At 26.5% G+C, this 26,474-nt stretch overlaps 1 protein-coding gene across 1 annotated transcript in view; it reads left to right on the top strand.

Annotated features, from left to right (window-relative positions):
* LOC107456645 (ectopic P-granules autophagy protein 5) overlaps positions 1-26,474 on the top strand; it is a 172,244-nt gene that overhangs the window by 14,803 nt on the left and 130,967 nt on the right. Inside the window, exons 4-11 of the mRNA XM_071187258.1 lie at positions 634-1,254; positions 3,694-3,861; positions 4,687-4,903; positions 10,064-10,200; positions 10,320-10,531; positions 15,514-15,610; positions 20,649-20,757; positions 20,835-20,988. Coding sequence (XP_071043359.1) covers positions 634-1,254; positions 3,694-3,861; positions 4,687-4,903; positions 10,064-10,200; positions 10,320-10,531; positions 15,514-15,610; positions 20,649-20,757; positions 20,835-20,988 — 1,715 coding nt within the window. The remainder of the gene's footprint in view (positions 1-633; positions 1,255-3,693; positions 3,862-4,686; positions 4,904-10,063; positions 10,201-10,319; positions 10,532-15,513; positions 15,611-20,648; positions 20,758-20,834; positions 20,989-26,474) is intronic.

Here is a 26,474-nt window from a genome sequence, read left to right as displayed (position 1 = left end):
AAATAAACATAAAAATGGGAATAAAATGAGAATAGTACATATAATCTGGAGAAAACTCAAAATTTATTTATCTAAGATTGCAAAAATTTAAATTTATTTAAAAAAAAAATTAGAACATATACTCTTTCGGACTTATAAAATGAACATAAAAATTGGAATAAAATGAGAATAGTACATATAAGCTGGAGCAAACTCAAAATTTATTTATCCTTAAAATTGCAAAAATCTAAATTTAAATTTTATTAATTTTTTTAAAAAAAATAGTGTTTCTTTTTTAGTTTTAGTATAGATCATTATATGGTAGTTCAAAAAATAATAAAGAAAATAATAACATAACAATTTAATAATATTTTTTTGTTGCCAGATTTGTACAAAAATATATTACAAGGAGGAAATATTGATTGGATAATTATAGGGAAAAAAACACATTCTAAGAAAATAGAGAAGATTTTTTAAAATGAACAAACTACTTTGAATATTAATTAAAAAGTTGTCTATATTTTCTAAAATATACACACTAGCAAGTAACGGCAGATTTTTAGATTGGTTACCCTCGTGGGGAAAATTACAATGTTCTGGCTATATATATATATATATATATATAGACACACATACATATGTTATGCATTTTAGCCAAAAGAAGTTTTGAAATCTCTTGGAACTGAAGATTTTAACAAAAGGGAACATCTTGCAATTGAAAGAAGTGGTGTAGATTCTTTCCATAATGAAGAAGATTTAAAATCTCTTTCATCTGCAGCCTTTAAAAATGAACATCTTGAAATTGAAAATGAAAGTACTGAAGATACTGAAAGGACTAAATTGAATGAAGGAGAAATTTCTTTGAAACCAATTGTCTTGACTAGTGATGATGAGAGTTTAGATATAAATATTGAAAACAAATTTGATACGAAAAATTATGAACAGAAAAAGTGTATTTCTGATTCCTTAAATTGTGTTAAAAACTTGAAAAAAGAAAATCAGTTATATGATTCTAAAATTGTGAGCAATATATCCAATGAGTGCAATAAAAAACTGTCTAAAGTGCCCTTAAATAAATTATCATTGCATGATAATGAGAAAAATCAAATTTCAGTTGCTACCACTGAAAATATGTACCCTAATTTAAAAAGTATTTTGCACAGAGAGAAGTTGGAAAACATCATTTTTTTACAAAAACAAGTAACTATTTTTAAAGAAGAATATTTAAGATATTTGGAATCTGAAGTCCTCGAAAAATATCAAGAATTTATAAACGTAAGTTTTTAATAATTTATCTTTATTTTTTAAATAAAAAATTTTAGTTATAAACTAGGATTAGCTGGTTTAAAAAAAACTTTTTTTCTGTAAAATTTCTCTTAAAAGTTTACATTTTTTATTGTTCATATAAATAGTTTTAGTAATAGTTTAAATAAAGGAAAGTGAAAAATTATTAAATTTTCTCATAAATATTTTTCCCTTTTAAATTTAATAGAAATCTGCATTTCTTTAAACATACATACATAAATATGTGTTTTTTAAATGTTTCCATATCGTATCTTTCCTGCAAAATTATCTAAAAATAAATTGATATGAAAATTTCTTAAAAAGGCTTAATTTTTAATTTAGCATCACCAATTTCATTTTCTGATTACTTTTAAAATTAGTTTAATAATGTAATTATTGTACGAGTTAAAGTAAAAGTTAGAAAAACTTTTTTCTATCTTATTAAAGACAAACTATGCTCGTTACAATCAAAATTAAAATGGAAATGAAGTACTTGTCTAAGTTTTATATTTTATTTTTCGGTTCATGTTAAGAATTTTTTTTCTATTATCAGTGTAAACAAATTTGTATTTTATTATGATTTTATTCATTTTTGTAATATTTTCAAAATACATTTTTTGTATTAAAAATCAATTCTAGCACAAAAATATTCAGAATTAATTTCAATATTTACATTGTATTTCATTTAATTTAATGCTGCATAAGTTAAAAATTAAATAGAAGGCTGTGTGGTGGGCTATAGAAAAGGCCAGGACATTGTTTAGTACATTATATGTGTACCAGTTTACTTACTATCATATTTTTAATTCCAAAGTTTCTTCATAATTTGTTTAAATAATTTTTCAAATAAAACTCTATTAATAAAGCTCCAAGCAACTCATAACAGTTTGAGATTATTAATTAGAAGATTTAGTTAGTACTGTTGCATTAAAAGAATAATCAGTATCAACTAGTAAATTTCAGGACAACTACAAACTCAGTTATTATTAAACTTAAAGCTTTATTTTGTTAAAAAGAAGCAGTTTATCCTTTATTTATTATCAAATCATTAGTACTAAAACTGAACTTTTACTATGCATACAATCTGTGTCATTTTTGTTCCTTTTTATTATTCTATTCTTTTCAAATTATTATTATTAATATATAAATATATTGCCCTATAATAAAAGTTGTATTGATTATGCAGAATAAAAAAATATGTATATTTCATATGCATCATACAATATTTAATTAATTAGTATTGAAGCATAGCATTTTTACATTACAGACAAGCAATAGGTGGAACCACTCTTTTACATATATTACTAAAGTTTAAATGTTGAGTGTTTATTTGCATGTTAAGTGGAGTAAGGTAGTATAAGAACATGTTTAAAATATTCGGTTCTTTTTCTATTTTATCCTTATATTAAGGAACAAAAGTTAATATTATTTAATTGTTTATTGAAAACATTTATTATTGGTTAAGTAAAATACTTATATGCTATAAAATATTTTGGAATGGATTAGTTGATTTGAATTGAAAGGTTTATACATATTGCTTAAAAGAAAAGCTGGTTTAAACCTAAAAAACCTGGTTTGGAAAAAAATCTGTTTTTTGTTTTTCAATCCTGTCATAAACTATAAAAATGTATGCCTCATTATATATTTTACTTATTAATTCTAACCTTTTTCCGTTACTCCAGACTATGTAAGACAATTAATTATTCTGTATTCATTAATAGGATATCAGTACTAAGTTACCATGCTAACAATTTTAACTGTGTGGGGATTAGTCCAGCGATACTATTAATCAACTACATAATATGACATGAAAATACATATTTTTTAATTAATCTATTTTTTACAACAGATTTAAAGTTGAGTTTTAAGAAAGTGTGTTGTAGTCCAGAGACTTCAATTCTTTTGACTATTGCAAGTAACTTTAAAAAATGTATAAAAGAACTTAGTATAAAATTTTATGAATTTTACAAAATTTATTGTTATTTATCACAGTGTTCGTAATGCAATAATATTTGTTTCACATAGTAGCATAACTTGGTAGAAACTCTCCATTCGTAATTTTTTTTAAAAAAAATTATGTTGACATTCCTGAAGATGTTTTCATTAAAAAATGTGTATTTAAAACATTTTCTATAAGATTAAATTTTATTTTCATGAACAAATTTTTTTGAACAAAAAGCACCAATGTCAATTATGAAATAGTATTCATTAATACTTGTGCCACAACTAGGCTTTGATCTGCTATATTTTTTGTTATCAAAGTGGTTTACAAATTTTTTTTTCATGTTTTTATTAAAAAACAAACAGAAGGGGAATATCTTTAAAGATATTAGAGTCTGGTACTTTTTCTTCTATTTTATAATCTATTGTAATTTATATCTCTAATTATATTATTTTAGCAAGTATTAGCTATATTTTTTTTTATTTTAGCAAACTTATGGAGTAGAGAATGATCCTTTGTATGAGTTGATTCATGTATATCAACAGTCTAGAAAATATTCTCTTGAAATACGTTCCAAAATTAAATGTTTAAATTCTCAATTGAAAAGGAAAAGAGAATCAGTGTGGTCTCTTCAAGAACACAAAATTTCAGAGAAGGTAAAACATTTTTAATAAAACATCGTTAAATGCTTTAAAAGTATCTTGTTTATGACATTGCTAATAAAAACTGATGTAAAATTTTAAAATAATATTGATAGGAATTTCTTAAGAACTTCTTACTCCTGTATTGAGGGTATTAATTTCTACCAAACTTTATTAAAAGTATAAAAAGCTAAACTATTCTTAGATAATTTTACAAGTAATGTAAAAACATAAATTGTATTTCAAAATCATTTTGATATCAGAAGCAGTCAACTTACTATTTATGTGAAAATTGTCTGATATTTTTAAATATATTTATCTAATACTTATCAGTTAAATTCAGTCATTTAATAATATCTTTATTTTTATTAAAATAAGTGATTTTCATTGTAAGTTTTTTATATTATGAAAATTTCTGTCTATTATAATACCATCTCATCCATTTTAATGCTTAACAATATTGTTGAGAATACTGTTTTTGCTTTTTCTATCGTGTTTTTAAGTTACTATCTCTGACAGCTCTGAATGCATGTGAATATTCATCATTAAAATATTTGTTAACTTTGGAAATAGTAACTGCTATATTATAGTAAATGCTTTTATTTAAAATAAGTATGTGTTTTTATTCTTGAAACGACTAGTGTGCCTATTAATATATGCCAACTCTACCAGATTTTCCAACAAACTACTGGATTTTTTCCAGTCAAAAATTCTCCTGTTTTTGTATGTTTTAAAAAATTTCATTTATTAGGAATACCTTTAGATTTGATAATTCTAGTCGTTTTTAAACATGCTTTTTGTTACTTGTTCTTAATATTTCTGTAATGTTTTTCTGTACAGGGTCGATGTAAGGATGGTTATCAAGTTGAAGCAAAATATGTGTATGAAGTTAAATTACTAGAAAAAGAAATATTTGCCAATGTGATTGAGAAAACAAAAAGTTTAGCAGAATATGTTCTTTCAGATGCATTTTATTTATATGCTGAACAGCTGGCAAAGCTACGTATTGAACAATATCTTTATAATGTAACACAAAATTTGGTTGTCACAAGCTCTGGTAAGTAAATATATATATTTGTTTTATTGCTATTCAGCTTTTACAAAGAGATATGTTTATTTGCGGAAATGTTTAAATTAGATTACTGTTATAACTTATTTTTATAAATTAAAATTTATGTGACTGTAACACTAAATTATGAAGCTCTTAGAGGAAGAGTAATTTCTAATTGGTTGTTTAAATTTCATAAAATCTTTTTTTCTTCTTTTTACTGTTTTGAAGTAATGACTGATAATTATAATTAAAAAACTATTAATTTCATTACATTTTTAAAATTCATTTTAATTTTTCACAAAAAGTATTTTTTGAGCATGTTTTGCTTGATTAAAACTACCACAATGTTAACAGTGTCTTAAAAATTAAACATTTGATCAAGCATTTTTTTCAGGGTTGGGCTTTTGACGTCAAAAAGTGGTTTTTGACATGACAAGGGTATAATACTGGTTTAAACCATCAAAAACTGAAGTTTGCCAAGAAAATATATAAACTACAAAACTACCAACAGTTGCCATGCATTATATTGAAATTTAATTATACTATAGGTAATCAGCAGGTTTTAAAATATTTTTTAATTAAAATTAAGGTAAAATAACAGATTTAAAATCTCCGAAATTTATATTCAAATGCATGTGCAGAAAAATTTTGCACAAAAATTGTTTAAATATTTATATTTTGAAAAAAAAATTTTTTTTTTGATACTTAAGAAAATTAAAAGTTTATTACTATGCCTTTTTAACATATGAAGAACACATAACTAATATTTATAAGGAACTTACAAGCTATGTTGTATAAATACAAATTTGATACAAGTGTATAAAATTTTTTTTTTTAAATTAAATTAATTTTGAAAAAATAAGACAATTATGGAAAAATAAGAAATAAATGAATGCCCAAGCAGAAAAAGAATATGCTCAAAATGAAGATAACCACAAAATTCTGGCTGCTATTCTAAAAACATATGATGTGCCAGATGAGGGTAGATCAACAAGAAAAAGGTTTAGACTAGGACATGATACTGCTAAAAAGGATGAAAAAGAAGCATCTTTTTTTTGGTATTGCTGTAGTATGATTAGTTGCAAAATTTGTGATGCGGAGAATGAAACAAAATCATGACTGTAGAACATATTGTAATCAAATTATTACTATTTTGGTTAATATAAAATATTTATAGTTGTGCGTAAGTTTAAATAACACTGCTTTTTATGATTTTCATGCTAAGTATATAATATCAGTATATATTTCAGGTATTAAATTTTTGTTATTTTGTTAATACAGTTTGGCTAAAATAACTTATAATATAAGATGAATAAAAGGATATTACTTTGGTTTATGTGACGCAATTCTGATAGCATTGTACCATTCTTAAGATTTGCACTTCTAGACCCTAATTTGCATTATTTAAATTTATTTAAATTAAATTAATTATTAAAATTTATTTTTGTTATACCGAATATCTTTATTATCTAGTATGTTAATTTGAATTTAAAAGTAGTTATATTTGTGAATAATGATAAATATAATTCATATTGTTTATTATATTTATTTATAATTATTACTCTTATCATTTTAAAACAATTTTTATCTCTTAATTTTTTTTTCTCCACTTGTATTAAGAATACAAATAATGCATATCTTGAAAGCAAGAAGTAATTATTCAACAGCTGAATATTTAGATATTCAACAAAACTATATCGTATTCAGCAAAATGAAATTCACAAGTATTTGGATAAACTAAATTTTCAGCATAGTAAATGAATAGGCTGAATATACTGTAAATCGACACTAACTACTCTGTGTATTTAACAGAAAGCACTTAAATTTGTATTGTCTTATGTTAAAAAGATTATTAAGAAGATTTAAAAGAATATTAAAAAGATTTTTCTTTAAAAGATGTCTAATGTACAAAACTGCTAATGTTTATCTTTAAAAATGTCTAATTTTTAGTATAATCTATACTATACACTAAATTTGGTTATAAATAAATTTCTTAATAATATCACTGCAGATTTTCAATAACACATGAAAATGAATACATAATATTACAAAAGATGTGAGCTTTCAAAAGTACAAGATTTTGGTTACTATTCAAAATATAAGTGTTTCTTCAAAATTTTAAATTTATTTTTTCTAGAACATATTTAGAAACACTATCCTTTATAAAAAATATATAAATTTTATGTATTAATTAAATTTCACATATGAATATAGGTTTTTGACATTTTCGACATTTTTGACAGTGAGGTTTTTGACGTGACGGTTTAAACCATGGTTTAAACCGTCAAAAACTGTCACATGTCAAAAACCTGCCAACCCTGATTCTTTTTTGAAGCAGATTTAATTATTGGAATCTATAAAGAAAATCACTTTTTCTTATCGTTTATAAACTTAAAAGTAGGAAGAAACAAGAAAAGTTTTTTAAAGCATTTGATCAAATAGTTACTAAATTTAATGAATTTGTTTAATGAATTAAACAAATAAAATTTTCTACTGAAATTTAAGGAATTAAAAAAAATGTATTAATCTTACATTTGTAATAATATTTTTATTAAATTCTTCCGTTTCTAACTTAATACTTAATATGAAACATTGTTTAAAAAAATCTAAAATAAATAACTTTTTTATTTCATAGATTGCAGTAATGTTTAGTTGAAAATAAAAGTATATATTAGTAAAAAAAATATATTACTCTGAATCAGAGCATGGTTTTATTTTTTAAAATCTGTCACAGAGTTTGCTAGTGCTAAAAAACTAGTAGCAAAACCAAGGTTTATATTAGCATTTTTTAAAGCAGTATTGCAATAAATTTTTTTTATGCGGTAAATTCATAAAACTTTTTTTTACTGTTAATGTTTTTAATAAATTCAGAAATATCCCTTTTGATTTCATAAATGTTACAACTTATTAATAAAAGAATAACTGAATACTGGCAATGTGCTTATATTACTCTACAGCTACAATTAACATGCAAATAAACATTATCTCAATGTTTTTTTAGTAATGCTTGGAAAAGAATGCTTCCTCCCTATGCTTGTCTGTAATATGAAAATATCATACTTATGAATTATTTGCATCAGTATTAATTCAATTTATAAAATAAAATAAAAATCTATATGTTAAAACAAATTTCATTATAAGAAGTTTAAAGAAATATTTTCTGTTAAAAAATATTGAACATAATCGAATAATAAAAAGGAATACAAATGTCAAATTCGACTCCATTTGAAATACTAGAAATATGCCTTAGTAGTTATTGATGTATATGAAGAGATAACTTTACACTATATAGTTTTGTTTATTTTGGTGCATTTTTGATAGGTTCAAAATATTTTTGGGCTTGTAATCTATTATTGAATTAGTTTTATTTCACAACTTATGAAACTTAGACTATCATATGCTGAATAATAAATAATCTCAGTTTTTCTTGCTATAATAACGATAACCTTTGAGGTGAAACTTGTGATATAACAAATAATTGAACTGGTTTTATGGTGGCTGCTTGTTATACTGTTTTCTAACCTATGCTAAGAAAATTCATTTGTTGAAAACTTTTGGCTTATCATTATCTTAACATGATTCCTCCATATATAATGAATATCACAAATAAATAAATAATGTATGTAATCACAAAAGAAAACAATTAATATTTCATGCCATGTACCTCAAATCAGATATCACTTAAATGATAAATATAAGGAGAAACTCACATCCTGAATTACTCAGTGACATCATGTAAACAAAAACAACTATCTGACTCAGAAGATAGCAAATATTATTTATGAGGGAAACACAACACAGAAAGTAAGTCCAGCTAAGCAAAAAAAAATATATAGTTTGGGACAAACTTTTATTAACTAATAAAGTCCCATAGTCAAACTATTTCTTCACATTGGTAACAACATTGTATGGGGACATGAATATCTGAATGCTCTCATCAAAGAAAGTTGCTGCTATTGAATGCAAACATTAGGTAACAACAGATCTAATTTCATGGCTGTTCCAAAACTGATTGTCAACACAAAAGAACTTCAGGTACTTGAAAGGATGAAAGTCACTAGGTGCAAGATCGGGGTGATCATAAATAGAGATGAGCTCTCCATGTATCTTTCATCATTATTGCACCTACCTTCTGACCAGAGAATCAATCATCACATTGGTTCTTCACATTTGTAAATTTTTTTGTTGTTTTCACTTGCTTTGGTATTCTCCATTTTGGGAAATCTGGTAACTGACTGTATCTCACAAGTGCTGAATGCTTGATTATTTTAAACTTTCACCAAACCAGAGCCACATAAGTTAGCAATCTGAAAGGATTTGATATTTTTGGAAGCAGTTCTAGCATTTCAAATTGAAAAAAGCTTGCTATCTAAATGGATTTTTCCCATGTTAAATATGCATTTTTTCATCATTTTTGAACCAATTGGGTATCTTGGATCAATGTATCCAACTACCACACCTTTGTTTTTGTATATCACTGGAGCTTAACTTGAACAAAAAAAACTAGTTCTATTATTCTTGGTTCTTTCAGTAAATCAAGTTTTCTAAGTACAACTTAACACTGAATAGACTGAACTTAGTTCAGTGTTATGATTTTAGTCAAGGTTTAGTCACTAAATTATATTGCAACCAAGCTCATCATGAAAAAAATTTAAAGTTCTAGCACTTCTGTGTACTGAATCCTAAAACTAGCCCTTCAAATACCATTTTTATTTCCTATCTACTCACAATTCTTAGTGTTTGGTGGAACAAATGTGAAACAATTTTGTTGCAACAATGAATCAAATTTGACTGAAAACTTAATGTTCTTTCCGTTCAAGTCTGTTATTTTGGATTGTAATTCAATGATTAAAATCTAAAACTTTTGGCTCCTTAATAGAAATTTCATTTAAGTAATCTCTAATTAAAAATTTACTTTTATATAATTTATAAATGCAATGTATAGAAGCCGAATCAAGAATCTAATAGAAACTTAAATTTCTCTTAAAATTTAAAATCTTTACAAAAGATGCTGGGTTAAAGAGTTTGGTTGGTATTGAAAATTTGTCGCCATATTTTAGTTAAAGTTATCTTTCTTATGCTTTTAGTTTATAAGTAGTCTTTTTTTTTTATTTCTGTTGAAGAAATCTGCAATTTATTATTTTAGAAATGTATATTTTTCCCTAGTCACTGAAGTTTCACCATCTGGACTTGAAAAGCTACAATTGCTTAAGAGATGTGTTACTACAATTTTTGCTTTCCAACGCCAGGCATCTCATGATAAACAATTCTTAGAAGTTAGCCGAAAATGGATAAAATATCTGGTACTGTGGTTTTTATTTTTTGTGTAATTCAAAAATGTAATTCAAATATTATTGATCTATTTATTAATTTTCCTTGATATTTGAATCGTTAGTTTTATAACACTTTCTTTTTTCAATAGGTTTCCATTCTGCTTCAAAAGGGAAATATGGCAGATAACATATTTTTACTGAATCATGTCATAAGATGTCCTTATGGCATAGAAAAATGGGCATCAGAATTCATTCAGCTGTCTTGGTCTACAAGCTGCACTAATCGTTTTAAAGATAATATTAGTTGTCATTGTCTCTATTACTTGCTGTTAGTTTTGCGTTTAATTTTGCAACCTGCTATGTGAGTAAACTCTAATTCATATTTTATTATTCTCTTAAAATTTTAGAACTAACTCAGAGAATTTGTAGAGAATGTCATTATTTAATTTCTAATTGTATTTACTTATTATTATGCGGACATTTTCTAAAAGAGAATAATTTTTCGTGGTTCGAAAGTAAGAAAAAATGTTGGGAGTACCTATTTTTTTTTTTAAATTTATTTGGTTACATTTATGTAAATTAACTGAATTATGTTTTAAACTTTTTTTTCTAAAACTAACTCTATTAATTTTTATTAAACTATTATTAGAATCAAAAAATGTCTTTCATTTGGATATTTGAAATTGAGCAATTTCAGTGTTTTCAGAAAAAACTGAAATCCGTAATTGATTTTAAAAACAGTTTATATTTTATATCAAGAAAGAACTTTGAATAGAATGGGATTTGATGGTAATTTATTTTCTAATTTTGTTTTGTTTGACAAAAATAATCAATGAGACCCTATGTCATTTTGTGGTTAGACTACATTTCTAATTCATTAATCAGTACTAATGTATTTTTAAAAATAGGAGAGGAGATGGAAGTTTTCAAATGAAATAAGTTTTATCTGCACATGCATAGAAGATACAAAATGTTTCCTTATTTTGCTAGTTAGTCATCTATTCTTTCTAAGAGTTATAGTAAAACCTGTCAAGTTGTCTTGTCAAGTAAACACTGTTATCAATAACCAAATTTATTCTAAGTAATAAAAGAGAATGTAATCGTTGTAACCTTTCTATGAAATAAATTAAATTTGTTTAATGTTCATACTAAATGCCATTCTAAAATCTTAATAAGGTTGACCAGAATTTTTTTTTAATAAACTGCCAAAAAAGTATTTAAAAGTAACTTGAACTTCTTTGTGAGTTAGTCATATGGGAAAACTATTAAGGGCTTACCTTTCCTTCTTTAAACAATTCTATTTATCTTTTTCTCTTTTGTTGTTCTTGTTTTGTCAGAATTTTAAATACCGTAAACCGGGGCGAGTCTACCCATTTTTTCAGTTTGTCAACTTTCAAGTGGTCAAACTTTTGTAAACCTCATTAAAGCTGTGAAATCGATTTTAGAAAATATTAACAGTTACGCTGTTACTGTATATTTTTATAGAACTGCTGACAAATCTCTCGTATGGGGCGAGTCTACCCATTCTACTAAAATGAATGTTAACATTGTAAATAATCAAATTTTACTATTAAATTGTTATTTTAGTTACTATATAGGATATTTATGAAGTAAAATTCATAACTTTATTATATATTCCATTTTTTTATTCATAAAATAACACAAATTGAGTATTTGATCGATTATCACATTTTGATCACAGTTTTGTTTTTATAATCATTAACATTATAAAATAACATTTTTTTCTGATTATTGTTGATAAAAATAAATTAAAATTAATATAAATTTACAATTAAATAATTAATAAATAATAATAATTAAAGATTATTAACAAAATCGAAATTCAAACATTGGGAATCATGAAAAATCCTTTTCCCATTCTTTTGGGAGGTAATAATAATTTATAAATAATAATTTATTTAACTTGCATTAAATAAAAAAAGTTAATTTTGTAATATAAAAATTGAAAAAATAGGTAAAATAAACATATTTTATATTTACATTTATATTTAACCTATAAATTTTCTTATTAATGATAAATTTATCAATGCAGAATTAAAATAATATACTCAAATTCATTTAAAATGACTTAATTTTAATATAAACAAAGTTCTAAATTATATTATTATGCTTTATTAAAACTAAATACGAATGGGTAGACTCGCCCCGCGAATTCTGGCTTTTTGTTTACAACAGCAAAACTTACATTCTTTTTTTTTTTTTTTCATATAAAATTAATGTAATCTTAGTCTTAGATAAGTTTATCACTTAACCAAAGTGAAAATAGTAATAATAATAATATACTTACGGAGCACCAACTAAAAGTTTGCTGATTTTCAATACAAATCTCTCAAAAGACGTTTGAACAGGTGGGTTAAAAAGACACCAAATAAATAAAAACGGATCACTCTACTACAGCGCCATCTGAACTAAGTCCTCCGTCGGTAAAAAAAATTTATTTGCAATTTAAAATAGTGAAAATTAAATAAAACTAAAATGGGTAGACTCGCCCCGGTTTACGGTACTCTTTCTTCTATTCTATGAAAACAAATATCAATTGAAACAAAAAATTTTTTTCTCTATTTTTAATATTTTGTGGCAATCCTGGCATTTTTGTAAAAATATTCTTAGAAATATGTTGCATAACATTGCTGATTAGTTTATAATGATCTGTCTTTTTATCTGGTAGTTCTGCTGAAGAAATACTTCAGTTGTTATCTTGAAATTAGTTTTTGAGCTAAAGGATTCAGTTTTCAGTTTGTGCTAAACTTTTACTTAAATTGACTAAAAAAAACTACTTGAACTTTCAATTGATTAGAAAGTATGAAATATATCACATTGTTCGTATTATGGTATAATATTAAATTTCTGTAACAAATTGCAATTCTTTCTCATTATTATTCATATTTAAGGTATATAAACTATCTACTAAATAAAAAATATTATAAAAAATTATATTTTTCTATATTATGGTTTATAATATATAACAATAACACTATATAAAAAATGATAAAATTCAATTACTCATTCTCCTCCATAAGTTATTACTTCTTTTAATATTCAAAAATGTTACAAATAAATATTCTTATTCTTTTTTCAATCAATCCCTGTCTTTATATATTCTCTTTATTTTTTAATACAAATTTTTAATTTATGAATACAACTTTTCAATAGATCCCTCTCTTTAATGTTAGTCATTATTTTAAAATTTAACCTTTATTTTATAAATTTTTTCATATCTATTGCAAAATTAGTAATTGGATTGAATTACAATATACTTTGAATGTAGGCCGAGATTATTTGTAACATTTTCTAAAGCTAAAGTACGATGGGTTGACTGGATTAGTTAACTATCTTAAAACTGCACCTACAAAACATATACAGTACAGAACCCGTTATCCGGAAATCAGAAAACCGGAAAACCAAAAAACCGGAAAGAAATTCGATAAATTTTCCCGCCATTTTTTAAAAAAAAATTTTTTTTTTTCTCCTCATAAGATTTTGGGATTTTCCTTTCTTTTTTGAAAGATGTTTACCTTACCATCATTTTGGAAATAATCATTAGTGTATTTCATCGTTTTTTCTTCATTTTAAGATTATATCCAAAAAAATTTTTTTTTCAGTTTGGTTTAACAATTAAAAAAACGGCTTTTTGTAGCGATGCAGAAAACCGGAAAAATCAGTTATCCGGAATAGCGATGGTCCCGATCATTCCGGATAATTGGTTCCCTACTGTAAATACAAAAATAAAAATTGAAAGTGAAATATCTAAAAACAGCAATTCAAAAGGAAAAACAAAAGTGACAGTTGCAAAAGAATGTTTTTTATTAATTCCATTTTCCCCCATGAAATACAAATGAACAACAAACTTAAAAAGTTACATGCTGGCATCAGAATTCAGATAGTTCTCGTTAGCATTTGATTTATTTTTGTTTATTCTGAAGTGATGTTGATGATGTCAATCCGGACTAGTAAGTTGAGTTCAATGGGATTTTATTTTCAGAACAAAGAGTAATAAATCTTAAAATGGCTAGGTAGTCAAAAGAGAAATTAAATTCTTCTCTCAAAGTCTTATTTTTTTATGTTGCTAAATTAACTTAAATAGAAAAGCTATACTATTTAATTGCAAATACTTATTGGAATTTTTGCAGTATTCAGATTTTGGTGATGAAATTGGAAAATATCTAATTTAATCTTTTTTTTCTATGACAAAAGAAATAAGCTGGCTAATTTGAGAAAAATTTTTTTTGGAGAAAACCTGAATTTTTAGTGCCCCTGAATGGAACCTAAAATGCAGTTTTACAGAAATTTTATTGAGTTTTTTCTCTGCTTCCCTCTTTGAATAAACAGCAAGTAAATCTCTCTTAATTTTAAAGTCTATTTTTTTAACCTGAAAATTGACTCTTGTGTATTTTTAATATAATATTTGGTTTTTTTCCTCTTTAATTTGCTTTTATATAAGCTGTGATGCTCAAGCTTCTGAAGACTCCAGCTTCTCCCATATTCAATGAAAGTATTCTAAATAGTTTAAAAAATTACTCCAGATAGTAAAAAAAAAGCAAAACACTTTATGTCTTTTAAAGAAATTCCGCTTCTGCCAATGCCAATATTGTGCCTCACATTGCAAAGTAAGAATTTTTAGTTATGATAAAAAATTCCATAAGTGCATCATTATGTTTGATGAATAAAGACAAGTTAGCTACATTGCACAACTGTATGTAGACTCTGAATTATTCTAGGTTTGTTCTGCATGATTTACTATTTAATGAGCTGATTCCTAGGAATGTCCATTTTCTGTGAGAACAAATAAAATCTTGTTGCCAAAGATACTGACGGACTATGAAAGTTATAATTTTTCTTTTTTCATCTCCTTATGCATTAGTAGTTTAGTTTAACTGTCATGACATTAATTTTTGTTAAAAGGAAATTTTATGTTATAACTGATTATCTTGAATACCTAATAATATTGAAGTGGATAATCGAAACAAAAAAGTTAACCTTCTCTAATTCAAAAATTTTGATTATCTAATGTAGATTGCTCGTAATTTAAATTATCAAGGTTTTGTTGTAAATTTAAAATGGGATTCAAATTTGTTGTTTACTTAGGTGTATTTATTGTCTTTTAAATTTATTGAAATAATGAGACTTAATATTATGATGATTAAATTAATGAGACTTAATATTTTGGAATTTTTTTATTTTATCAAAAAACTATTTATTTTAGAAAACTTTTAATTGCAATTAATATAAAATGGACTCTTAATGGTTTTTTGAAATTATTTTTTAAATATATATATTGATTGAAAGATTTCATTTATTTGAATTTGACATTTTTTGCTCTAGTGATCGAGATTTTTTCTTGAAAGACTTGAAAGAGAGAGCTGCTTCAGTAGATTGCATTGATGTAGCATTCACTGTATTAGACTCTGATGGAGAGGAAGTATGTAATTCTGGTCTAATAAAATAGTCATAGATTTAAGTAGCATACTATAATTTTCATCATTATATATTTATTGTTTTCAAGATTTTTGTTAATTTTTTTGCATGAACATATTAGTTAAGACGAAAGTGCTGAAAAATGAAAGATACCTGGAAAAATTGGCAGTTTTTATTTTTTTGTATATTTATGCTTTTTGGGGTGCTTAGCAAGAATTTACATTTTGCAACCAAAAGTTTTTCTGAGAAATATATTTTCCTTAAAAAAAAATGGAAAAATCAAGATTTTTTAAAAATATTTTTGTGGTTTAACGTAAAAAAAATTTCTTATGGCATATTTGAAAACTAGCAAAAATTCCCAACCAATTCTATGCCTACAATGTGCTCATAACTTAATAAATTAAAGAAATATGACTATAGCATTGGAATGATATCTTTCTCACTACTTCAGTGGTGAAAAATTTATTGAGGTTAAAAATTTATAAAAAAAAATTCTCTTGTGGGATCTAGTAATAATTAGTAAAATTTATTTTCTCCCCTGCAGGGAGAACTCCCCACCCCCTCAATATTCATAATTTTTCCTACATCTCCACCAAAACCAGTTATTTCCATTTTTAATTTTTTTCCTGTTTTCGCCTCAATTTAGACTTCTGATAACACTCTTGTTAGTTTTCCCGTCTCCTGAGGAAAAGGTTTACCCCTTAACCCCCACCTTTCAAATAACCATAACTTTGTTGAAAACTTTCCTGAAATAAGATTTTCAGTCTCTCTTTTTTTTAATTTGTGTGTAAATAAAGTAAGAGATGTATGTTTTTTCCTCAGTTATTTTATGCTTGTTCTAAGCAAAAATGTAGTCCCCCCCCCAAGTTTCTTTTCCCATAAAATCAAATTTAAGGTCATTTTTTTTATCTAATATTAAGTTTTTTTTTAATAATTTTCAAGCAATTAAAAGTTAAATTTTGACTCTTAACATTTTGATACAAATGAAAACATAAAACAAAAATAACAATCTTCTTCTTCTTCATAAGCGCAACAGCCTTTCACAGGCCAAGGCTGACTCGCAGATTTTCCTCCATCTGGCCCTGTCCGGTGCGACGGCCCGCCATCGGTTGACTCCCAACAGCTTGAGGTCCTTTTCCACGTCGTCTATCCATCTTGTAGGTGGTCGTCCCCTACGTCTCGTCCCTTCAATTGTGGAAAAAGTCACTTTTTTGGCAGGGACGGCATCAGAATTTCTGAAGAGGTGGCCCAGCCACCTAATGCGTGATGCTTTAATAGTTCTCACAATGTCGGTCCCACCGAATTTGTCATATTTTTTGTAAATTTCGTGGTTGTAAAGAATTCTCCATACGTTATTCTCTTGAAGAGATCCAAAGATTTTCCTCAAAATTTTTCTTTCAAAAATTAGCAGTTTTTCCTCCTCTATTTTGCTTAGGGTCCAGCACTCACTTCCATACGTAGCTATAGGCCTGATTAAAGTTTTGTAGATGTTTAACTTTGTCTTCACACTGATGAACTTGGATTTCAGTTGGTTTCTGAGGCCGTAGAAACTTCTGTTAGCCATGGAAATTCTGTTATTTATTTCGATTTTCAGGTTGTTGTGGCTAGAGATCAAGGTTCCTAGGTACTTGAACTGGTTAACAGTTTCAAAAGAGTAAGTCATTATCTCCAGAGGAGATCGATCAGGAGTTTTATTTGTTGCGATCAAAAACTTGGTTTTGTCTGCATTTATAACTAGTCCCATCTCCTTCGCCGCACTCTCAAGCGCTACAAAAGCGTCAATGACTGAGCGCTTTGTTCTTCCAACTATGTCGATATCATATTGTTATCGATCTAAAAATAACAATCTAACAAAGTAAAAAAAAAAAATTGAAACAAAAGTTTTATTTTCTAAGTTTAGTATAAAAATTACCATTTTCGCATAATAATAATGTGCATGATATACTAGGTTGGTTATAATATTTATCTCTATATCTGCTGTTAATTTTTCAAGGAGAGTCAAGTTGAACTCTTCCACAGATAAAGAAAGAAAGATAATAAATATACCTAAAATCTTAATTTCATTTTCACATGTTCATTTTGTAAAGCATCTATCATTCCTGTCCTTAACATTCATTGTATGAAAAATCAATGGTCAAGTAAAATGTGTGTATATGCCTTAAAGTCTCTCCTCTTTTTGTTATACACTTGTTTATATTATTACTTTTTTATTAAAAATTTGGAATACTATAGATAGTAATGGTTAAAATAAAAGTTTATAATCTAAATTAACTTGACATACCGCATACAGAATTTAACTAGTTTATAGTTTCATTGCTTAGCAATGATTAGGTCTTAAAACTTGAATATAGCAACCCAGAGGCTATAATTTTATTTTTTGTTAGAAACCTAGCATTTTTTTTTACAAAAAACAAAACTTCAGAATAACATCATTCATATTGAACTGAAAAATACATTTCACCCTTAAAAAACATTGATATAATTATTAGAAAAGTCAACCAACTTTGTACCAAATATGCTGATTAAATGATTTTTTCCAATTTCACTTTGTTAGATTATTATTTTTGCTTCATATAAACTTTTCATTTGCATCAGAATATTAAGATTCATATTCTAAATTTTAATTAGTTAAAAATTAACAAAAAAGATCTTAAATATTAAGTGAAAAATGCTCTTAAAATTTTGATTTTAGGGTGTGAGACAGTTGAGGAAGGGAGGACCATTTTTGTTGCTTAGAATAAGTATAAAATTGGGGAAAAAAACTTTCTTGATTTACACGCAGATTAAAAGAGAGAGACTAAACATCTTGGTTATAGGAAAGTTTTTAAGAAAATTATGGTTATTTGAAATGTGTGGGGGTTAAGGGGTTAACTCTCTACTCAGGAGTTGAGAATGAATTGATGAGGGTGTGGGAAAACTCATATGAGTGTTGTTGGAAGTACATATTAAGTGAAAAATTTACAAAAGATAAAGAAATATTATTACTTTTTTAAAATTATGATTTTCAGAGAAGGTTTAGTAATGAAAATGGACTGTTGGGGAGAGTGGGATAGTTTTCCTCTCAAGGGATGAAAGAATTTTTTTTATATATATTACTAAATCCCATAAAAGAATTTTTCTATAAATTTCAAGCCTCTGTAAATTTTCTAGTTACCACTGCTGAAGTAATGAGAGGAGACATCATTCCAGTGTTATAGTCATTATTCCCATACTCATAATTCTTTATTTTATTTCCCTTCTGACCGATAGCAGGTATAGAGTTGGTAGGAAATTTTCTATCTTAAACCATAAAAAAAATGATATTCTCTCCATTTTTCTTGGAAAACATATTTTCTGGAAATAATTTAGATCCCCAATGTGTAATCCTGTTTACCACCCCATAAAATATTAGTGAACAGAAATTAAAAACTCCCACTTTTTCGAGGTAAAATCATCTATTACCTTTGAATCATATATTCCTTGGTTAATAAATATTTATCTTCGTTGCATAAAAAACTATGCATTAAATAACTGATAACTTAAATTTATAACCAGCTTTTTATTTTTGCTTTTGTAAAATAACTCCTAAGTTCAGAATCAATATACAGTAGGGAACCGATTATCCGGAACGATCGGGACCATCGCTATTCCGGATAACATCCTTGTAGGATAAATCAATATAGAGTTCTATAAAAATTAAACATTTTATAAAAAAAATTCGTGATTTTCAAACGAATTACGCCAAAAGGGAATGAATGGCACAAATGCAACTTAAGAAANTGATTATTTCCAAAATGATGGTAAGGTGAACATCTTTCAAAAAAGAAAGAAAAATCCTAAAATCTTATGAGGAAAAAAATTTTTTGTTTAAAAAATGGCGGGAAAATTTATCCAATTTCGTTCCGGTTTTTTGGTTTTCCGGTTTTCTGATTTCCGGATAAACGGGTTCTGTACTGTATTTCTATACATGCATTTTTATGTATGCATGTATAAAGATAGTATAGTTTATAAATTTTATCTCTAACCAAGCTTATAAAACAGTGCTGTATTTGATAAATTTCTAATGTATTCTTATGCATATATGCATGAATCATGATGTGTGATTTTAAAAAAATATGAACACAAATAGACTTATTTACTAAATCTCTTTATAATATTTTCCTATTACTGTTGAACACTCTCATTTTTACTGTTTCTCTGAAACTGAATGTGAAAGTAAAACTTATTTTGAATTCATTTATAAACTGTTTATTGAATTGGATAAATGAATTACTTATTCATTTATCCAATGATCATTTCATGCAAAACATATTTTTGAGCAATCGTAAATACAATTCTCAAAAATAGTTGAGTTTAAAAATGACCGAAGAATTTTTTAACTATAAAACTTGTTACACTTCCACTTGAAGTAAAAAAATCATATTTGACAAAATATAAATTTGTTTTCTAGATTTTGAGAAAGTAACATTGTGATATATGGCTTTTTATAATTTATATGATTCCTAACTGACTGATTTGGTTTAAATATTAATTTTTTATGTTAATGTTCAGTTTTTTTAGAGTCTTGCGGTTGTTGGATACTTGGCATTTTTAATTTTGTTGCACTTTTTAGAATATGATGTAATCAAAAACTTCTTGTAACTTCATCAAAAAGTGCTTCAACAGAAAACAGTTAAATTTATTAAATAGGTTATACTTAAATTATCCATTTAATTATTTTACAAAATTGAATAGACAGGTTATTAGGGCAACAAAGTTTTGTTAGTGTTCTTAAATTAATTTATTTTGTTTAATTTAAGATAATTTTTTCTGTAGTCTGGAAATTTTCATCTTGTGATCACTTTTAATTATAGACATATTTAATAAAATTTCAGTTGTGTGTTCATCATTTGTAAAGTCAACTTAGTTAACTAATTTGTAGTTTACTTATTTTGATATATATTTATATATATATTAATGTATTAAGAAATTATTATAATATGTATTTAATATTATAATGTATAGAAATATAATTAAGAAATATTAGTTTTAATTAATTTTGCTTTTATTTAAAATATTTGTAGGAAGAGCATTTTGAACTTACTAAAAATTGGTCTGATGGTGATCTAGTATCTCTGCTAAATCAAATATCAATAGCAAAAATGTGTGAACATATTTTATTGAACTCTAAAGGTAAAAAAGCATATTACTTTGTGATAGAACTAATTAAATAATTTGTTACAATTAGTTTTAAACACATTTTTTTATAGATGCTGAAGTAATTATAAAGAATCCATCAGAATTGAGATTAATAAAGATATTTGCTTATTCAAGTGCTCTTTTAGAAGTATTGTATGGTGGGTTAGAAGCATTGTCAAAGGAAGAATTTCCGTTATCTTTAGAATACATTTGTAGCATGATCAGGTTAGTTGTTGTAAAGTATATTGTTGTACAAGTCTTTAAAATAAGCATACCTTTTCTTTAAGTCTTCTAAATTGCTTACTGTTTAATTTCTATTTTCATATTTCATTATTCTGAAAAAGAAATAGCCGATTTAGCTATTTAAATTTTTTTTTTACTATTCTACTGATTAAACTCTGCTCTTTAAGAGAATGTTTAAGCTCTAAAGCATTGTTTATAATGTTTATCTTCACATAAATGTGAGAGACAAAGCAAAGCTTGGCACAAAATTTTTATGCAAATGTATGTAGGTCATCTGATAGTTAAAACTACACTATTTGGAACACGAAAATAACTTAGACGACCACATTTTTGATTATTTTGTATCGATACTTATGGTTACCCCCTTTTAGGGGATACTTCTCTGTATTTATGAAATTAAGTACTTTCTAATTAATGGATTTAGCTTATCTTTTAAATCTCTCTATATATAAACATATGCTGAGGTGACAAAAGCCTTGGGATACCTCTTAATATTGTGTCGGACCTCCTCTAGATCTATGAAGTGCAGCAAGCCACCCCCACAATGCTTTGTTGACAACTTGGAACCATGGCTTTGTGGTGTTCGTTCCACAGTCAAACTCTCCCATATGCTTTAACCAGTTGAAATCGTGACTTCTCTGACCAAACTAAGGTTTTACAGTCTAGGGTTCAAGCATTATGGTCATGAGCCCAGGAGAAGCATTGGATGTGCTGTTAGTAAAGACACTCGAGTCAGTCTTCTGTCATATTCCATAACAGCCAAATTTTGCTGCACTCTTCTAATGGACACGTACCACATTGATGCTTGTTGTTAATTGGCCCTATATTATTTATCTGACAGTTCTGCACTTAGTTGGTGATCTCGGTCATTAGGTGCACACAGTTAGCCACTACTTCATCCATGATGTGAAATTATGCCTGAAATTAGGTGTTCTCGGCACACTTTTGACACAGTAGATCTGGGAATGTTGCAGTCCCTCACACTTTCCGAAATGAAATGTTCCATGTATTTAGCTCCCACTACAATTCCATATTCAAAGTCTGTCAATTCTCATCTTATGGTCATAACTGCACAGAAAAATTTTCACATTGATATCTTAAACACGGGTAAGTCCTACCAGTGTTCTACCCATATACACATTTTGTATGTGATACTACTGTCAACTGTATATTTGTATATTGCTATTTCATGACTTTTGTCATCTCAGTATATTTGTACACATACTTACATGCAGTACCAAGTTCCATATCCAGACATTCATTTTCCAGAAAGGTATCTTTTCCAGACACTTAGTAACAGGGCGATTCCACGAAAAGTGGTCCTGAGTGACTAAATCTTCAAAATTATCGTAAAATCAAAAATGACACAATTTCGGAATCTAGAAGATGTACATTTTTTAATAGTTAAGATAGTTTTTTGAATTACAAAAAATATTTATGTGAATTCTAACAAAAGGTGGAACACTATGAATTTTAACAGGAGTTCTCTTCTTTGTTATGTTATATTCCAATGGAGTTCTTAAAATATTAAAGAGCAATAAAATAGTTTTTAGTAATAAATATAACTATTTTACTCTTTTATCATTGTTTAATGTATTTTTTTAATTTGGCCTAAATTTTTTTGCTTGTTTGAAAGTCGATTAATCAAGATAGTCTAATTTCCCAGTAACACACGTAACATAATTTTGCATTTTTTTCTGTAAAAACTTTAGTAAAAAAGAAAATTTAAAAATTTTTTGTTTTATAAATTAAGAAGGCAAGATATGCAACGGAAAAAATTCTCGAATTAAAACTGCCAATAGTTAAAATTTTATAATTAATTTTATTCAAGGTAACACACGTAACGAAAAGTTACGCGCGTTACTGTTATGTGTGTTAGAGGTACTTATACACTTTAATTATTTATTTATTTTCAATAAAAGATTTAAATCATGTTCGGACATTTTTTATAACCGCCGCGCAACTTCAATGCCACAAATACGGAATTGTAAGATTGTGGTTTTTTGTAAAATCAGGTCGGTATAAGCATTAATAAAAAAACAGCATAATAAGACGATAATTTTGAAACTTTTGGAAATTGTTTTCCCAAACTTCTATTTGTTATACGTTTATGTTTAAGTAGAATATTTCGACTGCATTTGCTAGATTATTATAAAATGGATAAGCTTAAAATAGTGTCCTTATCTGGATTTAAAAGAATAAGAAGATGAAGAAAAAAAGAAAAGAGCATAAGATTCTGCACTTCAAAGGAAAGAAAATAAGGAAATAATGAAAGTTAGACTTGAACTTTCAAAACAGATTGATAATGATGTAAAAGGTTCACCACTAAGTATTTCAGATGAACTTAATTATTAATAAATGGATTTTCTTCAAAAGTTAGATTGTTTATACTATGCTTGTATTGAAACAAGAGCTGGTTCTCTGGATTATTACGGGGAAAAACGGGCAATAAAACGAAAGAACTATCTAACAATGTTTCTAAGAGAGGCTTATACTGATTTTTGTCAGTTGCATCCTAAACATTGTTTAATTTTCCATATTTAGTGCTTTATGACTAAAAAATTTATTGCTACTGTAAAACTTAGAATCAAAACAAATATCATGAAATTTTTATTCTTTAACTGGAAGGCTAAAATTAAGTTTATGACAATACATGGTGATGGTAGAAGTATTTATGTATATAAAGTAAAAGAAATTTTGGATCTAATTGTTGGAAGGGTGCTTCTGATACTTACAAAAATTTCTCATTGCTTGTTATAGGTTTCTAACCATCATTTATTGTAGTTTGGTAACGATGAGAAAAAGATGACAATAGCTCACAATAAAAAATATATAATGGCAAATGTGCAAGAAGAATGTTTTGAAATAACTCTTGAAAATTGGACTAACTTTCAATAATACGTAAGAGTTAAAAGAATCCGAGGTGATACTTTCCAAACAAACATATCTAGCATTAAAACCAGGGAAATTCAAGTTGACTTTGCAATGGCATATTCTTTTGAATATCAAAACGAATTTCAATCAGCATTATGCTATCCAGCCACAGTTCCGTTATTCACAGCAGCTGTTGTCTTAGACGATACTCTCCTAAAGAGTTTAAAATAGAGTCCTTTACAATATTTTCCTAAGGCAAAGACAAAGGTGAAACAATGTCTACACTTTTATTTTAAGACTGTTTAAAAACGATTCTACTTCAGAAGATGAGCTAACAGAAACCTTCTATAGTAATAAGTCAAGTTAAGAATTTAAAAATAAATATATGGTTGAATTATTTCATATTTTGTCAATCAAAATATAGAAAAAGAAATTAATTTGGAAATATTTTACGATATCACATGCAGAAGTTCCTTCTATGGGATAGGTGTGTATTACAAAATCTTGAAAGCGAAGCAAAAAGCAAAGTTATTTATATCATTGTGTTGTTATGCAAAAAAATTTATTTGCTATCCAGTGTTGTTTGCAAAGCTAATCAATCAACTCATGCCTAATACAACAGTATTATATATTAGCCAAAAGGAAATAAAGATATTAATTGAAAAGATCAATACATGGCAACGGTAATACAAAGCATAAAATCTATGCATAAGTATCGTTAGATACTTGAATAAGATGCATAGATGCACATTGTGGCACACAAATAGTCAGTAAGTCAATTTCTGTTCCCTCCTGATCAGAAGTGTACCTATAACTGAAATTAAAACGACATATGCTCTATCTCGGGAACATTATTGACGCAAATGCACATGCTTCTAAACTTAAAATGCAATATTTGCATAAAATAATTGGAAAATATGCATATTTTTGTTTCCAAACAGAAATGATTTTGAAGGAATAGATGTGCCTAAGATTTGCTATGTTTTACTCTCTAAACCAGTATAAAGAAGGGCTACAACCATCTTTCCAGACCATTAACTATTTTATTTGCTAGAATAAATTGTTTTTCTTCTGCTAAATTAAAATAAATAAATGTTTTAGTGCAACATTTATGACTTCTCAGTTGAAATATTCACAGAGGGTAACATACGTAACGTTCAGTTAACACACGTAACGCACCAATTTCACCAAAATAAAGAAGTTTTTACTGTTGCAAGAAATTTTTAAAAATCACTAAACACAGCTTCGATATTGTATCTCTCTATAAAAGAAAATATCTTAATTTTTTGCCTTTATACTTCACAGAATTAAATGAATATATTCAAAGTTTCAAATATCTAGCATTATAAAGGGTAACACACGTAACAAAATTTCAGAATTTTTTTTTTTCAACATCAAATTAATTTGCGAATTCAATCTTCGTTTTGTAAACTTACAACACATATAGATTTAACAACAAATTAAGAAAAACATAAAAAATATCTAACAAGTTTATTATAATAAGTGTTAAAGTTGAAATATGTCGTGTAAAAGTAACACACGTAACGAAAGAATCGCCCAACAATCAAACTAAACAAAACTATTCCCTTTTTTGAAATAATTTTTTTTGTTTTACTTCCGACCTGTTAAAAAATTATGCAGATATGAGAGTTCTCCGCCTAATGTTTTTCTCCCATTTTCCAACTTTTGTTTGATTTAATTCGATTTCCGCCATAATATGAAAAAATAGGATATCACGAAAACAAAATTTGGCATTTCACTTCATCACAAAAAAATCATGTATTTTTCTTCACATGAAAGGATGAATTATTACTGCCTAGAATCACACGCTCAATTTCAGAGTGTGCAAAAATTTCACATTTTGAAAAGATTGCAGATTTGAGGAAATTGTCATGACTATAGTGTGCCTTAAAGTGATTTTTCAAAAGCGGGAATCAGAATTCACACATCATAATAGGATTATATATTATATTAAATCAAAAATGTGGAAATTTCAAGCTGTTGAAAATGCATATAACAAAACCAGGTGGATAGCAAAAATCGCCCCTAGTTGAGTGAATCAAATAAATAAATAAATAAGGTGTGCAATTCGAAATTTCTCGTGTATAATAATGTAACATTAAAAAGCAATGAAAATCTGTAGCTATAATTGACCAAAATGTAATTGTAAATCCACACGGGATTGTGGATATATCATTAATAATCGAGTGCAAAATGTGCAACTCAAAAATTTCTGAACGAAATAATGTATTAGAGCATACAGATTCACTGTGGAATCGTCGGAAAAATTATTACTAACTGAAGTGTGTGATTCGTAATTTGCAGTATGTTGTAATGGCATATTAAAATATCAAGATTTTAAAAACAATACAATAACAATAGTTGCTAAAATAGCAATTGACAAACTACGTGTAATATATACGTTGTTGATTGAAATTGATTTTAATTATCTTCCATTTGTTATTTTTTATTGAATAAGGTTGTTTTTATGTTAGTTTACCTTAAAGACCTATTATCCAGAAAAATCTATTTCCGGACTTGTCTAAGTCTCAACGATTCCAGATGTGGGACTTTCCATTGTATATATATATATA

This window comes from Parasteatoda tepidariorum, chromosome X1 (assembly GCF_043381705.1).
Source record: "Parasteatoda tepidariorum isolate YZ-2023 chromosome X1, CAS_Ptep_4.0, whole genome shotgun sequence".
Taxonomy (NCBI): Eukaryota; Metazoa; Arthropoda; class Arachnida; order Araneae; family Theridiidae; genus Parasteatoda; species Parasteatoda tepidariorum.
The sequence above is the reverse complement of the archived record's forward strand: the minus strand, read 5'-3'. Positions and strand labels throughout refer to the sequence as shown.